Source organism: Haliotis asinina, chromosome 12, assembly GCF_037392515.1.
Source record: "Haliotis asinina isolate JCU_RB_2024 chromosome 12, JCU_Hal_asi_v2, whole genome shotgun sequence".
Taxonomy (NCBI): Eukaryota; Metazoa; Mollusca; class Gastropoda; order Lepetellida; family Haliotidae; genus Haliotis; species Haliotis asinina.
In genome coordinates, this window is record NC_090291.1 from 22,421,219 (window position 1) to 22,438,656 (window position 17,438).

The 17,438-nt window shown below is 43.8% G+C and overlaps 1 protein-coding gene across 3 annotated transcripts in view; it reads right to left on the reverse strand.

Annotated features, from left to right (window-relative positions):
- LOC137259073 (ATP-dependent RNA helicase DDX1-like) overlaps nt 1–17,438 on the reverse strand; it is a 339,352-nt gene that overhangs the window by 276,160 nt on the left and 45,754 nt on the right. For all 3 annotated transcript variants that reach the window (XM_067796786.1, XM_067796787.1, XM_067796785.1), the window contains 2 exons: nt 17,077–17,151; nt 14,452–14,563 (listed from right to left, as the gene is read on the reverse strand). In XM_067796786.1, the coding sequence (XP_067652887.1) occupies nt 14,452–14,563; nt 17,077–17,151 (187 nt within the window). The remainder of the gene's footprint in view (nt 1–14,451; nt 14,564–17,076; nt 17,152–17,438) is intronic.

The following is a 17,438-nucleotide window of genomic DNA, read 5'->3' on the forward strand; positions in this document are numbered from 1 at the left end:
ATGACTTTGAATGGCTATCAGGGCCCCCAGAAAGAAGGTTCGCGTAGGATGGGAAGACTTGATATCTGGTCTGTGATACATCAACACAGGTAGTAATAAGAAACTGCTTTTGAAAAAAATGTGACAAAGCTAAGGGCTATAATTACTTTTATCCTGATATATAACGCACAGGTAACCCAAGGGAACAGACTTCAAGTTGGTTTGCACAAAGACATTCACATATTACTGAAAATGGTCTGAAGAAAAGCAACATAAGAAATTTTATCACTTGCCAACGAGTTTTATAGTGCCCTCATTACCAAATGGTTTAATACCTTTCATGGTTGTTTAGTAAAATTCTGATGTGCTTGGACAAATTTGAATCTGTCTGCCTAATAGTGTAGCTTTCTATAAATCTTATACTGTCCTACCTGCCAATGTCAGATATGTTAGACAGCTGAAAAAGGAGATTGCTACTTTCAAATAGCATGGATTATTAAATAATCCACTTGATGTCAACTGAGAAAAAATTGCATTCTGACAATCTCCTCTTATCACATCATTTGGCTGGTAAACGGCAACAAGATCTCAACAAGCGTAAACAGCTGGACATGAAGCCAGTCATGTATGTGACACTCGTAAATGGAAATCTGAGATTTGTTCAACTTATTTGTAATGAAAATAGCAATCAAGAAGTTGTCCGGGAATAGTTGGAGAAGGTGGAAGAAACTTCCATCATACAGGTATCCTTTATGCAATACCCTTCTGATACCTCAATCAGTCCTTTTCTGACACCTCAGTCTGATACCGTTCTGACACCTCAATCCAGTGCCCATCCAACACCTCAATCCAGTACCCATCGACACCTCAATCCAGTACCCATCCAACACCTCAATCCAGTAACCTTCTGACACCTCAATCCAGTACTCTTCTGACACATCAGTCTGGTACCCTTCTGATACCTCAATCCGGTACCTAATTCAGTACCCTTCTGACATCTCAATCTGATACCCTTGAAATATGTCAATACACTTCTCTTCTGACACCTGAATTAAGTACCTTTCTGACATCTTCTGACGCCTCAATCCTGTAGCCTTATGATACCTCAGTCAGTACTTTTCTGACACATGAGTCTGATACCCTTCTGATACCTCAATCCAGTACCCTTCTGACACCTCAATCAGTAAACTTCTGACACCTCAATCCAGTACCCTTCTGACACCTCAATCCGGTACCCTTAAAATACCTCAATACAGTTCCCTTCTGACACCTGAATCAAGCACCTTTCTCACACCTTAATCTAGTACAGTTCTGACACCTCAGTCAGTACCCTTTTGACACCTAAATCCAGTACCCTTCTGACACCTCCATCCAGTACCCTTCCAACACCTCAATCAGTAAACTTCTGACACCTCAATCCAGTACCCTTCTGACACCTCAATCCGGTACCCTTAAAATACCTCAATACAGTTCCCTTCTGACACCCGAATCAAATACCTTTCTGGCACCTTAATCCAGTACAGTTCTGACATCTCAATCCAGTACCCTTCTGACACCTGAATCTTGCACCCTTCTGACACCTCAATCCAGTACCCTTCTGATACCCCAATCAGTATGTATCTACACCACAATCCAGTACCCTGTTGACACCTCAGTCCAGTACCCTTCTGATACCTCAATCAGTACCCTTCTGACATCTTCGATCCAGAACACTTTTGAAACCTTTGATCCAGAACACTTCTGACACTTCAATACAGCACCCACAGTGCACTCAGCACTGCACTTTTGATTCTCCTATGGAGTTTCTTTTGATACTCAACACAGGATCTTTCTGGTCACAAGGCAGAACACTTCTGATCACTCAACAAGGACGCTTCTGGCCATTCAGTACAGTTCCCTTTTCACACATCAGTTCATCACATCACTCAATGCATGATCATTTTGATACTTTTACGTAGAACCATTCTGTTTCCATTAATCAGTAAATCTTTCTGTTGCCACTGATTGGAAACTTGTGTCCCTGTTAATCAGAAACCTTGTGCTCCCACTCATCAGTGTCCTTCCGTCAGCAAATAATCAGTACCCTTCTGCCCCTATTAACCAGTACCCTTTTGTTCCACTAACCAGTACCTTTCTGTCCCCAATAACTAGTAACTTTATGTCCCCACTAATCAGTACCCTTCCATCCCCACTAATCAGTACCCTTCTGCCCCCACTAATCAGTAATTTTATTTCCCCACTAATCAGTACCCTTTTCTCCTCCTATTCAGTAATTTTATTTCACCACTAATCAGTACCCTTTTCTCCTCCTATTCAGTAACTTTATGTCCTCACTAATCAGTACCCTTCCATCCCCACTAATCAGTACCTTTCTGCCCCCACTAATCAGTAATTTTATTTCCCCACTAATCAGTACCCTTTTCTCCTCCTATTCAGTAACTTTATGTCCCCACTAATCAGTACCCTTTTCTCCTCCTATTCAGTAACTTTATGTCCCCACTAATCAGTACCCTTCCACCCCCACTAATCAGTACCCTTCTGTCCCCACTAACTAGTACCCTTCTGTCCCCACTAACCAGTACCATTCTGTTGCCACTAATAAGTACCTTTCTATCCACACTGAACAGTACCCTTCTGTTCCCAGTAATCATTTCCATTCTGTCCATAATCAGAACCTTTCTGCCTCCAGTAATCAGTACCCTTTTGTTCACAGTAACCATTACCCTTCTGTACTTTCAAAATCCACACTTCATGCCCATATAAATTTTCTTCTACTTCTTTCTTCAACAAGATCTTTAGTTACCAGTATCTTCCCCAATAGTCATTGGGGCTATCCTCCCCAATGAAGATGGGAATCAGTAGGATATCAGAGACTGAAACTCCAAGTTCAGCTCATTATCAAAGTTGTGATGTTTGTAGAGGAAGCTGTCCAACTGTCCAACTGCAAAGCAATATCTCTCCAATGTATCAGGAATCGATAGCTTCATTAAAAACAAGTCACTCACTTGTCATCCCACTAATACGAATCAACATATATTTTCATCTGATTTCATCCACAGAAATTTGATTGTGATAACCGAAGTTTGTCATGAGATAATGGTAGGGGTATTCCTGGGACTTTGTACAGTCCCTTAAGTGCAACTGAGAATGGATCATAAAGGTAATGAGTTTGACACTGATTGATCTGCTTGTAACCATAAATGTACATCATGACCAACACTGGCTATACCAGTCATTAGTTCAGTGTGCATTAGCCAGATACCAGGAGAACACTCACTTGGTCAACAAGATCACTGCAACTGCTCACATCAATTATTTCTGTTATTTAAGCAGAAAATGTAAAATAGGACCATGTACCATGTAGAGTTGGTTTCAACAGGACATGGCTACAATACATACATAACTTGCACCATTACCCCCTGAAATTTGTACAAAAGAGCAATAAAAGCCTGGGGACCTCTATGGTGCATATAAGAAACAGTTTTACAGTAACATTAAAGGTCACATGCAACGTAAAACACAACTTGGCAGATTCTGATACCTTTCCGTATGCACTTACCGAAACAAATCATCAAAAACGCCAATTCAACCTATAAGGCTGAAAGAAAAAAACATGATGAAAATGGCCAGCAAAATCGGAGTTCAAACGATTCATTAATTTCCCCCCAGCACTGAGGGCAAAAGTGGTTTCAACAGCTGCGCCTATAGTGCATGCACAGTGATTAGGTTCGCGCAGCTTGAAACAGTATGCCTGCTCAGAGTATGAGGTCATGAGCAGTAGTCTTATCTTGGTTGTATACACAAACAACTAAATACTCTACTTGTTACATAAAAAGAATGCAATAAGCAGATTCTTTCACAGAGAAAACTCAATGTCTGGTTTATTAACACTTGTATGTCTGTCTGCCTGTTACCTATTGACAATATTGACAATATGAAATGCACAACTTCAGTCATTGACCACATGCAATTTGAAATGAACACCCATCGGGCTTATAAGCCATAAAAAATGAGCCAGCTTAGCATATTGGCAAATGTACCAGTGGCCAATGAAAAGGCTCCATGCATGCACACCCACCGACTCGGACTGGGTTCGCTATTGCGACTGCTTTATTTTGAGGGAGGTAAACCCAAGTACAAAACATTGCAATTTGGATTTGCAATTAAACACTTATAATATTGTTTATTTGTTTTTTCTTAATCAGCAATGCATTTTATATATCATAAATAAGTGATAACTGTGTTTAAATTATTTTGACTTTTTGCTTGCATGTGACTCTAACCTAGTAACTTGCAAAATGATTCCAAATACAAATCATCAAGAATAACCACACAAGACTTCAATATTGCATTTATACCCTTCTTTAACATGCAAACACATGCTTCCACATACAAATTCCCTTACTATTGGTAAATCATTTGGAATTCCTCTAATCAAATGACAGGAGCCAGGGAAGATGATGAAGTAGAATCTTTCTTCTTAAATTGTTTCTTGCAGGCAGTTCCCTATATGTGCCCCCAACCCACCCACAATCTCCTTAAGTAACTTTATGTAGAATATGGTGTCAGCTGGCCAACTTTTCTGTGTTATAGGGATGAAACTCAAACACATAGGGCAATCCTGGTCATAATGCTCTTTCTCAACCAAACAACACAGACAAGGTTTGTGTGAGTCTGCCACAGGTTGAATGGAGCTGCACAAAATGCAATTCTTAAACTGTGAGAGGGGAAAAAAAACCTATACGCCAAAGTGATTAACACTAAACACAATACACAAGGGTGATAATATAACTGCCTAACAAGTGTACAACATGCAGCATGCTACCCATAAGACCAAGAGTTGATATGACAACCCTGAAAGCAAACTACCTGGAGCATAGGTACAGCAACTGTACAAGGCTACAAGAAAATGTGTAATAAACATTATAAAATTACAACACATGTATAAAACTAAATATGCAGCTGAAGGAAAGCAGCCCAATAACAAACATACACACACATGTACAAACAACCTGTACGAAAGGCAGTCACCAAAAAAGCAGTCACCATCTTGCCTGCCACATGGTGAGAAAACGGAGACACGTAAGTTAAAAAAATTAATAGAACTTAAATCAAACTGACAAATTTTATTGCCCATGCAATAAATACGATTTCAGGAATTAATCAAAAACACAAGAATGGTGCATATACCTGTCTTCACTAAGTAACAACAGTATGAATAGTGAGGTATGAGGAGAGAGCTTACAGTTACCTGTTCTTGACGAACAAGTCTATTCTGGGCTCAGTAGCGGTGGATCAATTAAAGGCAAACACGTCAGTTTTGTAAACATTTTATTTACAATATAGTTAAAACTGTCTTGGGAATTTTTAATGGACATAAAAATGTGAAAAGTACCCCAAGAAGGATCTCTTAAGAAAAAGAATATGATATGTTTTGTTGAATTGTAGAAATAACTGGACTACACCTATTTTCATCTTTTGCTATGAGGCTCTTCCATGCGTTGTCACAACTTTATGAGCAAGTCTATCCAACGACAAGTTGAATGAGCCAATTGCAGTATGAGAAAACGATACACAGTTTAAAGGCTGAGATGAGCTTTGTTTACATTCCTTTAACAGCGCTACACCTGATATATCTTGCTAGATTCTCCTGAGACACCAACCTGGTGTAGGAACACAGACCACTACACCCTATAGCCATAGCCACCTCTCTTAGCTACCACAACCTGGTGTAGAAACACTGACCAGTTACTCTATACCCCAGGCCCCCTCCCTCAGCTACCACAACCTGGTTTAGGAACACAGACCAGTACACCCTATAGCCATAGCCATCTCCCTTAGCTACCACAACCAGGTGTAGAAACACAGACCACTTACCCTATACCCCAAGCCCCCTCCCTCAGCTTCCACAACCTGGTGTAGAAACACAGACCAGTTACCCTATACCCCAGGTCACCTCCCTCAGCTACCACAACCTGGAGTAGGAACACAGACCAGTACACCCTATAGTCATAGCCACCTCCCTTACCTACCACAACCTGGTGTAGGAACACAGACCAGTACACCCTACAGCCATAGCCACCTCCCTTAGCTATCACAACCTGGTGTAGGAACACAGACCAGTACACCCTATACCCCACGCCACCTCCCTTACCTACCACAACCTGGTGTAGGAACACAGACCAGTACACCCTATAGCCATAGCCACCTCCCTTAGTCACCAAAACCTGGTGTAGGCACACAGACCAGTACACCTAACAAAGACAGCCACCTCCCTTTGCTATCACAACCTGGTGTAGGAACACAGACCAGTACCTCCTATAGCCATAGCCACCTCCCTCAGCTACCACAACCTGGTGTAGGAACACAGAGCAGTTACCCTATACCCCAGGTCACCTCCCTCAGCTACCACAACCTGGTGTAGGAACACAGAGCAGTTACCCTATACCCCAGGCCCCCTCCCTCAGCTACCACAACCTGGAGTAGAAACACAGAGCAGTTACCCTATACCCCAGGCCCCCTCCCTCAGCTACCACAACCTGGTGTAGGAACACAGAGCAGTTACCCTATACCCCAGGCCCCCTCCCTCAGCTACCACAACCTGGTGTAGGAACACAGAGCAGTTACCCTATACCCCAGGCCACCTCCCTCAGCTACCACAACCTGGTGTAGGAACACAGAGCAGTTACCCTATACCCCAGGCCCCCTCCCTCAGCTACCACAACCTGGTGTAGGAACACAGAGCAGTTACCCTATACCCCAGGCCCCCTCCCTCAGCTACCACAACCTGGTGTAGGAACACAGACCAGTACACCCTACAGCCATAGCCACCTCCCTTAGTTACCACAACCTGGTGTAGGAACACAGACCAGTACACCCTATAGCCACAGCCACCTCCCTTAGCTACCACAACCTGGTGTAGGAACACAGACCAGTACACCTAACAAAGATAGCCACCTCCCTTTGCTATCACAACCTGGTGTAGGAACACAGACCAGTACCTCCTATAGCCATAGCCACCTCCCTCAGCTACCACAACCTGGTGTAGGAACACAGACCAGTTACCCTATACCCCAGGTCACCTCCCTCAGCTACCACAACCTGGTGTAGAAACACAGAACAGTTACCCTATACCCCAGGTCACCTCCCTCAGCTACCACAACCTGGTGTAGGAACACAGAGCAGTTACCCTATACCCCAGGTCACCTCCCTCAGCTACCACAACCTGGAGTAGGAACACAGACCAGTACACCCTTTAGTCATAGCCACCTCCCTTACCTACCACAACCTGGTGTAGGAACACAGACCAGTACACCCTACAGCCATAGCCACCTCCCTTAGCTATCACAACCTGGTGTAGGAACACAGACCAGTTACCCTATTCCCCACGCCACCTCCCTTACCTACCACAACCTGGTGTAGGAACACAGACCAGTACACCCTATAGCCATAGCCACCTCCCTTAGTTACCAAAACCTGGTGTAGGCACACAGACCAGTACACCTAACAAAGATAGCCACCTCCCTTTGCTATCACAACCTGGTGTAGGAACACAGACCAGTACCTCCTATAGCCATAGTCACCTCCCTCAGCTACCACAACCTGGTGTAGGAACACAGAGCAGTTACCCTATACCACAGGTCACCTCCCTCAGCTACCACAACCTGGTGTAGGAACACAGAGCAGTTACCCTATACCCCAGGCCCCCTCCCTCAGCTACCACAACCTGGTGTAGGAACACAGAGCAGTTACCCTATACCCCAGGCCCCCTCCCTCAGCTACCACAACCTGGTGTAGGAACACAGAGCAGTTACCCTATACCCCAGGCCCCCTCCCTCAGCTACCACAACCTGGTGTAGGAACACAGAGCAGTTACCCTATACCCCAGGCCCCCTCCCTCAGCTACCACAACCTGGTGTAGGAACACAGAGCAGTTACCCTATACCCCAGGCCCCCTCCCTCAGCTACCACAACCTGGTGTAGGAACACAGACCAGTACACCCTACAGCCATAGCCACCTCCCTTAGTTACCACAACCTGGTGTAGGAACACAGACCAGTACACCCTATAGCCACAGCCACCTCCCTTAGCTACCACAACCTGGTGTAGGAACACAGACCAGTACACCTAACAAAGATAGCCACCTCCCTTTGCTATCACAACCTGGTGTAGGAACACAGACCAGTACCTCCTATAGCCATAGTCACCTCCCTCAGCTACCACAACCTGGTGTAGGAACACAGACCAGTTACCCTATACCCCAGGTCACCTCCCTCAGCTACCACAACCTGGTGTAGAAACACAGAACTGTGAGTTACCCTATACCCCAGGGTCACCTCCCTCAGCTACCACAACCTGGTGTAGGAACACAGAGCAGTTACCCTATACCCCAGGTCACCTCCCTCAGCTACCACAACCTGGTGTAGGAACACAGACCAGTACCTCCTATAGCCATAGCCACCTCCCTTAGTTACCACAACCTGGTATATGAACACAGACCAGTTACCCTATACCCCAGGCCCCCTCCCTCAGCTACCACAACCTGGTGTAGGAACACAGAGCAGTTACCCTATACCCCAGGCCCCCTCCCTCAGCTACCACAACCTGGTGTAGGAACACAGAGCAGTTACCCTATACCCCAGGCCCCCTCCCTCAGCTACCACAACCTGGTGTAGGAACACAGAGCAGTTACCCTATACCCCAGGCCACCTCCCTCAGCTACCACAACCTGGTGTAGGAACACAGAGCAGTTACCCTATACCCCAGGTCACCTCCCTCAGCTACCACAACCTGGTGTAGGAACACAGAGCAGTTACCCTATACCCCAGGTCACCTCCCTCAGCTACCACAACCTGGTATATGAACACAGACCAGTTACCCTATACCCCAGGCCACCTCCCTTACTTACCACAACCTGGTGTAGAACACAGGCCAGTACCTCCTATAGCCATAGTCACCTCCCTTAGTTACCACAACTTGGTGTAGGAACACAGACCAGTACACCCTATAGCCATAGCCACCTCCCTTAGCTACCACAACCTGGTGTAGGAACACAGAGCAGTTACCCTATACCCCAGGCCACCTCCCTTACCTACCACAACCTGGTGTAGGAACACAGACCAGTACACCCTATAGCCATAGCCACCTCCCTTAGCTACCACAACTTGGTGTAGAAACACAGACTTGTACACCTTATACCCCGGCCACCTCACTCAGCTACCACAAACTCATGTAGGAACACAGACTTGTACACCCTATACCCCAGGCCCCCTCCCTCAGCTACCACAAACTGGTGTAGGAACACAGACTAGTACACCCTATACCCCAGGCCACCTCCCTCAGCTACCACAACCTGGTTTAGGAACACAGGCCAGTACACCCTATATCCCCAGCTACCTCCCTCGTGATGTGCAAATATCATGGTAGTGAGGGATGTGCTGAGACCATGGTAGTGAGGGATATACTGAGACCATGGTAGTGAGGGATATACTGAGACCATGGTAGTGAGGGATGTGCTGAGACCATGGCAGTGAGGGATGTGCTGAGACCATGGTAGTGAGGGATATGCTGAGACCATGGTAGCGAGGAATGTGCTGAGACCATGGTAGCGAGGAATGTGCTGAGATCATGGTAGAGAGGTATGTGCTAAGACAATGGTAGTTACGGATGTGCTCGGACCATGGTAGCGAGGGATGTGCTAAGACCATGGTAGAGAGAGATGTGCCGAGACTATGGTAGAAGGAATCTGTTTAGACCACGGTAATGAGAGATGTGCTAAGACCATTTTACTGAGGGATGTGCAGAGGCCACTGTAGAGAGGGATGTGCTGAGACCATGGTAGCGAGGAATGTGCTGAGATCATGGTAGAGAGGTATGTGCTAAGACAATGGTAGTTACGGATGTGCTTGGACCATGGTAGCGACGGATGTGCTAAGACCATGGTAGAGAGAGATGTGCCGAGACTATGGTAGAAGGAATCTGTTTAGACCACGGTAATGAGAGATGTGCTAAGACCATTTTACTGAGGGATGTGCAGAGGCCACTGTAGAGAGGGATGTGCTGAGACCATGGTAGTGACTGATGTGCTAAGACTACGGTAAAGAGAGACCTGCTGAGACCACAGTAGAAAGGAATGTGCTAAGACCACGCTTGAGAGAAATGTGCTAAGAAAACAGTAGAGGGAGATGTGCTAAGACCATGGTAGAGAGAGATGTGCTGAGACCATGGTAGAGAGAGATGTGCTGAGACCATGGTAGAGAGAGATGTGCTAAGACCATGGTAGAGAGAGATGTGCTGAGACCATGGTAGAGAGAGATGTGCTGAGACTATGGTACAAAGCTGGATGTACTTGATTACAGACACATACCCCAGTGGTGGAAGGGATGTAACTCCAGTAAAATGTTAATGCATAGTTACAGAGAAGACTAGTCATAACATCACTTGAAACAAACTACCTGAAACAAGAGTCATCAGAACATGACATATCCCCCCAGCCCCCACACATTTGAAAGGACAAATCATTTGAAGGTTACTTGATGTTTTTTTGACTAAGCTTCATCGTTTCATCATGTAAAATATAAATGCCATAAATCTGTAAATAGCAAAAGGCACCACTTCAAGATCTGTCTCATATATCTGCCAAGATCTTTTGAAAGATATCAAGTTGTGCTCGGGAAATGAAGCCAATCCCTCCCTCTTGAGACTAAGTCAGAATTGTTTTCATTGAGACCGGGAAAAATAGAAATGCCAAAACTTTGTAAATAGCAAAAGGCACCACTTCTGTGGTCTGCCTCACATATCTGCCAAGTTCTGCTGAAGGTTCTCGAGCTGTGCTCCAGAAACGAACTCATCCCTCCATTTTGAGATTAAGTCAGAATCCTTTCTGTGGAAACTGGGGAAAATGATAAATCACAAACATCTGCAAATAGCAAAAGGCACCACCTTAAGGTCTGCCTCACATATCTGCCATGTTTTGAAGAAAGATATTGAGAAGTTTCCGAGTTGTGCCCCAGAAAAAGCCCATCCCTCCCTGTTTAGACTAGGTCCAAATCCCTTCCATGGAAAATGGGAAAATGATAAATCACAAAAATCTGTAAATAGCAAAAGACACCACTTTAGGGTCTGCCTCACATATTTGACAAGTTTTGCAGATAGGTATTAAGATGTTTTCGAGTTCTGCTCTGGAAAGAAGCCCATCCCTCCATTTTGAGACAAAAGTCCAAATCATTTCAATGGAACCCAGAAAATGATAAATCACAAAAACTTGTAAATAGCAAAAGGCACCACTTTCTATTAAGAAGTTTTTTAATTCTGTTCCGGAAACGAAGCCCACCTCTCACTTTCAAGACTAAGTCCGAACCGTTTCCATGGAAACTGAGAAAATAATAAATCCCCCAAACCTGTACATAGCAAAAGGCGACAATTTAGGTTCTGATTGATATACCTACCAAGTTTTGCAGAAAAATAAGATAATAAGAAGTTTTCGAGTTCTGCTCCGGAAGCAAAAAACACATCTCTCATTTTTGAGACTAGGTCCAAAATGTGTTCATGGAAACCGAGAAAATAATAAATCACAAAAAACTGTAAGTAGCAAAAGGCACCACTTTAGGTTCTGATTGATATATCTACCAAGTTTTGCAGAAAATATTGAACAGTTTTGGAGTTCTGCTCCAGAAATAAAGTCCATACCTCCATTTTGAGACAAAGTCCAAAAGGTTTCCATGGAAACCGAGAAAATAATAAATCACAGAAACATGTACATAGCAAAAAGCACCACTTTGGGGTCTGTCCTACATATCTAACAAGTTTTGCAGAAAAATATTGAACGTTTTTTGAGTTCTGCTCCAGAAACGAAGCCCACCCCACCATTAGACTAGCACCAAAATGTTCCATGGAAAAACAAACAAATTAAAAAAGCTAAATAGCAAAGGCACAACTATAGGTTGAGATTATTATATCTGTCAAATTTGGTCTAAAACTATTAAATGGTTTCTGAATTATGCTCCGGAAACAAAATGATTAGAGACGAAAAGACGGATGGACGGACAGACAAGGCATTGACTATATCCCCCCACATTAAATGCCAGGGGGATAATAAAAATGCCAAAAGTCTGTAAATAGCAAAAGGCACAACCATAGGTTCAGATTATTACATCTATCAATTTTGGTCTAAAACTATTGAACGTTTTTCGGGTTATGCTCCAGAAACAAAATGATTACGGACGGATGGAGAGACAGACGAGGCGTCGACTATATCCCCTCGCATTACATGCCGGTGGGATAATAAACGAGACAGGTCTACCCAAGGTACAGCAAGATATATTTGGTACTGTTGGAAAGCTTGTAATCAGGCAATATGTCATTTTGGTGCATTTTCATGGTAACCATGGTATTTTTCATGACCATGACAGCAATATATTGTGGTAGAATTGATATTACATAATTGTATGGTATAGTAATTTGGGGTCCATTGTCTCACTTATGTGGAGGCCTTTTGGGGTTGCTTCGTTTGGAAGTATAAAGAGTGTCTGACATACATATACCACATGATGAGCGGCTATTATGTGAAACGTTACTTGCAATTTGCCTTGGCTGGTACAACGGTTTTTCATGATGATTCCCATCATTTCATGGTCAAAGGTCAAGTTAGTGCATAACTATAAAAGTGACCTGGCTTTCAGTGTCAGTTGTCTTGTTGCAGTGACCAGTACAGGTACCTTTCCTTCGATAGGGTCCCGAGGTCTTGTCATCATGACTCCCTCCTTGTTACTTAGGTTACGTATTCAGAGTAAGTTGGGGACATAAAGTATTTATGATGAGTCAATGATTCCAAGAACTGGAATCTGAATTACAAATGATGGGAACGCTCAACAGAAACGCATACAATCAACCAAATCACACAAGTCCAAAGTAGTCTGTTGTCATTTCCCTAGAATCTGTAATTCAGCTGTCACTAAGCGCTCCCCAGAGGGCGCCTATTACAATATAAATACACCTTCTATATGAATAGTGATTTTTGAGAATGCATGTAACTTGTCAAAGCAATGCTCCACTGAACCATGTAAGTAACCATGCAATAAGGTTAAGGTCAAAGGTCAAGGTCACAGTAATCCTCTGTTGATTGCTTGAAATTCTATGTTTAACCTATCATCCTTCACTGCTGAGTATTGTTATTCACAAGAACTTTTCATTACATTTCATACACACTTTGGGCAAATTATATACACTAAATACATTTATTTTAAGCACTTTTCATAAGTGATCACAAACATGTTTCATAATTTATTAAATACATTAAGACAATCCATGTTATCCATCAGATTTCAACCATTCTTTTCATTCACATATCACAGTTTTTTTTCATTGGAGACCTCTTCTCTCCATTGAGGTACTGGTGATGGAGGGTTTCATTGTTCTTTTGTTCCATTTAAAAAATACGATGAACTGAAACAGGGATGGGTGCGCCTTTGAAATGGACTTCTTAAGGCATCCATGCCAAAACGGTTTGGTAAATATATCCTTCCTTCTTTTATACTCTGTTAAAAGAGTTCACAAATAAGCAATCCTTTCAAAAAGAATATTTAGCAAGTGGTGAACTCGCTAATGAAACCATGAGCAAGAACTCACTCTTGAAAAGTATATTCGGTAAGTGGTGAACTTGTCATAAGCTAACCCCACTTTCCTTAACCCCTCCCCTGTGTGAAAACAATGATTCTTGGCGTTAATTATGTAGCAGTTCTTTTATTTATAGTGTCAAACTAAATAATTTAAATCTCATTACAATTCATTTCATCATGTTTCGGTGTTCATTTGTTCAAGGTTGTCTGAGTCTTGCCATTGAAAGCCGCCTCTATCTTCACCTTTTCTTCTGTTTTCTGAAGCCTTGTCAACAAGGAATTTCCTTTCACTTCCTCTCTGTTCTTAGCAAGGTAAGCCATTCTTTAGGATTTTCCCTTTTCTATTCATAGATCACATCAAAGACATGCTTTGATGTTTTACCTATTTCCTTATTGGCTATTGTGTCCTCTTCCACCTGTTCCACCTTACTCCACTTACTGGTGCTGAGCTGGAAACATCTTTTCCCTTCCTCAGGCTTGATTTAGCAACAGCTTCATCTCTTGCATCAATAAAATATCATGTCATCACCAGTGGCTTGTCGTCTTGAGCAGTGGCCCAGACCACAAAAACATGGTTACAAAATTTCCAAGTCCAGTACTGGGATTTGAACGACAGACCTTCTGATCTGATGCCTCATCCACATGGCCAAAAAGGCTAACCCTGTCAGAAAGCTGAGACTGTAAGGATGTCATCTGTGGGATGACTCGACGCCCAGAAACAATAACATCAAAGGACATCAACAAGTGTGCCTGGCGCATCTATGTGCATATCCATTTTGTTCACAAGGTATGATACACAGGAGACTAACAACAGAACTGCAGATATAAAGTGGTGATAAGGTATTATGGGACCTACCTGGACTGTTGCTCTCAGTGTTGATCCTGTCCTTTGCATGAACTCCATCTGTCTGGATGTATGTCTGCATTGTCTTCCATCGAGTGTCCTTTTTAGGGTCTACCATACACACCTGCAACATGGTCAGATTCTTCACACTTCACAGATAAGGATAACCACATCACTGACAGGGATATCGATGGTATACCACATCACTGACAGGGATATCAGTAGTATACCACATCACTGTCAGGGATATCGATGGTATACCACATCACTGACAGGGATATCAGTAGTATACCACATCACTGTAAGGGATATCGATGGTATACCACATCACTGACAGGGATATCAGTAGTATACCACATCACTGTCAGGGATATCCATGGTATACCACATCACTGACAGGGATATCAGTAGTATACCACATCACTGTCAGGGATATCCATGGTATATCACATCACTGACAGGGAGATAAGTATACTAGCGACAGAAAATAAGGGAACCAAGAAATTGAATGTAGATGACTTTGACTGTGACAGGGTCCGTTATCGTGGCGTATCTCCCAAACGCAACATCCAATGACAATGGAATTTCGCATAATGCATGCCCAGCACGTGCTACACGTGCATACAGAAGTTAAATCCTGTAAATGTACTGGAGAAGTCGCAATCACTAATGCAATAGAGATTGACACTTACTGACAGAAATGCCTCCGATGCAGTATCTCGGTGAAGCAACAAAATGGAGAATTGTGGGGATGATAGAGGGGGGGACATCATTATGTGAAGTTGCCCGGCAGATGGGTAAATAAAAAAGTGTAATTTCACGCCTGTGGGATAAGTACCGTCAAACGGGTGGGGTTGCAACGAGACCTGGGCGTGGTAGACCAAAATCAACGACACCACGACAGGATCGTCTCATTATGTTAATTGCTCTACGTGATAGGTTTAAATCAGCCTGTGCCATCAATAGAGAATTCCGCACACTCACTGGAAGACGCATTTCAACCTCAACCGTTAAAAACCGACTCTATCAAGCTCATCTGAAAGCAAGACGGCCTTTTAATGGTGTCACCCTTTCAGCTCAACATAAGCGCCAAAGATTGGCATGGGCTAGGCAGCATCAGGGACGGGTTATGCGCCACTGGCGTTACACCATGTTCTCTGATGAGTCAAGGTTTTGCCTACGATTTGCGGGGAGCGATATGCCAGAGCAGCAATTCTTGACCATGATCGATATGGAGGTGGTAGTGACATGATGTGGGGTGGGATTACACATGACAGACGATCAGATTTGGTCATCATTAACGGAGTCATGACTGGTGAGCGATACGTTGACCAAATATTGCGTCCTGTTGTGGCTCCATTGGCTAGAGTTATCGGCCGAAATTTTGTATTCCAAGATGATAATGCCAGACCACATCGGGCCCGAATTGTCTCCGCTTATCTCCGACAAGAAGGTATCCAGACCTTGGACTGGCCCTCTAAGTCCCCAGACCTGTCCCCAATTGAACATCTCTGGGATGTTCTTGGTCGAAGGGTGTACGCCAGGGACCCAGGACCCGCCAACCTGGCCCAGCTTGGTGCAGCTCTCCAAGAGGAATGGCAGGCAATACCACGGGCAACCATCCAGAAATTGATTAACAGCATGCCATCAAGGTGCCGTGAATGTGTTACCCAACATGGTGGACACACCAGATATTGAACTTGACGCCTAAAAATTGATTTAGTAGTAGTATACCACATCAGAGAGAGGGATATCAGTAGTATACCACATCACTGACAGGGATATCAGTAGTATACCACATCACTGTCAGGGATATCAGTAGTATACCACATCACTGACAGGGATTATCAGTAGTATACCACATCATTGACAGGGATATCCATGGTATACATCACTGACAGGGATATCAGTAGTATACCACATCAGTGACAGGGATATCAGTAGTATACCACATCACTGACAGGGATATCCATGGTATACCACATCACTGACAGGGAGATCAGTAGTATACCACATCACTGACAGGCATATCAGTAGTATACCACATCACTGACAGGGATATCTGAAGAATACCACATCAGAGACAGGGATATCAGTAGTATACCACATCACTGACAGGGATATCAGTAGTATACCACATCACTGACAGGGATATCCATGGTATACCACATCACTGACAGGGCTCTCTACATGTCACTCTGTAATGGACCACATCACAGGCACTATGGACATGTCACTTTGTAATGGACCACATCACAGACACTGTGGACATGTCACCCTGTAATGGACAACATTACAGACACTGTGGGCATATCACCCTGTAATGGACCACATCACAGACACTGTGGACATGGCGCTCTAGTGGGCCACTTTACTGTATTTGTGGACATGATGCTCTAGTGAACCACTTCACTGTATTTGTGGACATGACGCTCTAGTGGACCACTTTACGTATTTGTGGACATGATGCTCTAGTGGACCACTTTACTGTATTTGTGGACATGACGCTCTAGAGGACCACTTTACTGTATTTGTTGACATGACACTCTAGTGGACCACTTTACTGTATTTGTTGATATGACACTCTAGTGGACCACTTTACTGTATTTGTCGACATGATGGCTCTGGTCAACTCACCACATGATGGACAGTCTCCGGGACAGCATCTGCTCCCTTCAGGTCAATCCAAGTGGGGAAGTGCATGAGACGCTCCTGCAGAGAGAGTGAGTGAGTTTAGTGTTATGCCACACTTCCTGCAGACAGCGACAAACTAAAGGTGGACAAACAGATCATATGGTATCCTTATGAACTGATTAGTGGCTTGGGTTCAAAAAGAGTACACAAATGGGACATCTATTGTATTATATTAAGACTAATCTGGATGTTTGCAGTGTTATAATGTCAGTAAAATAGTTTCCATTTGTGAACATGAATCCTACATTACTCACAACTGCATCTACTGCCTGGTCTTGACAGAACGAACGAAGCTTTCGGAGAAC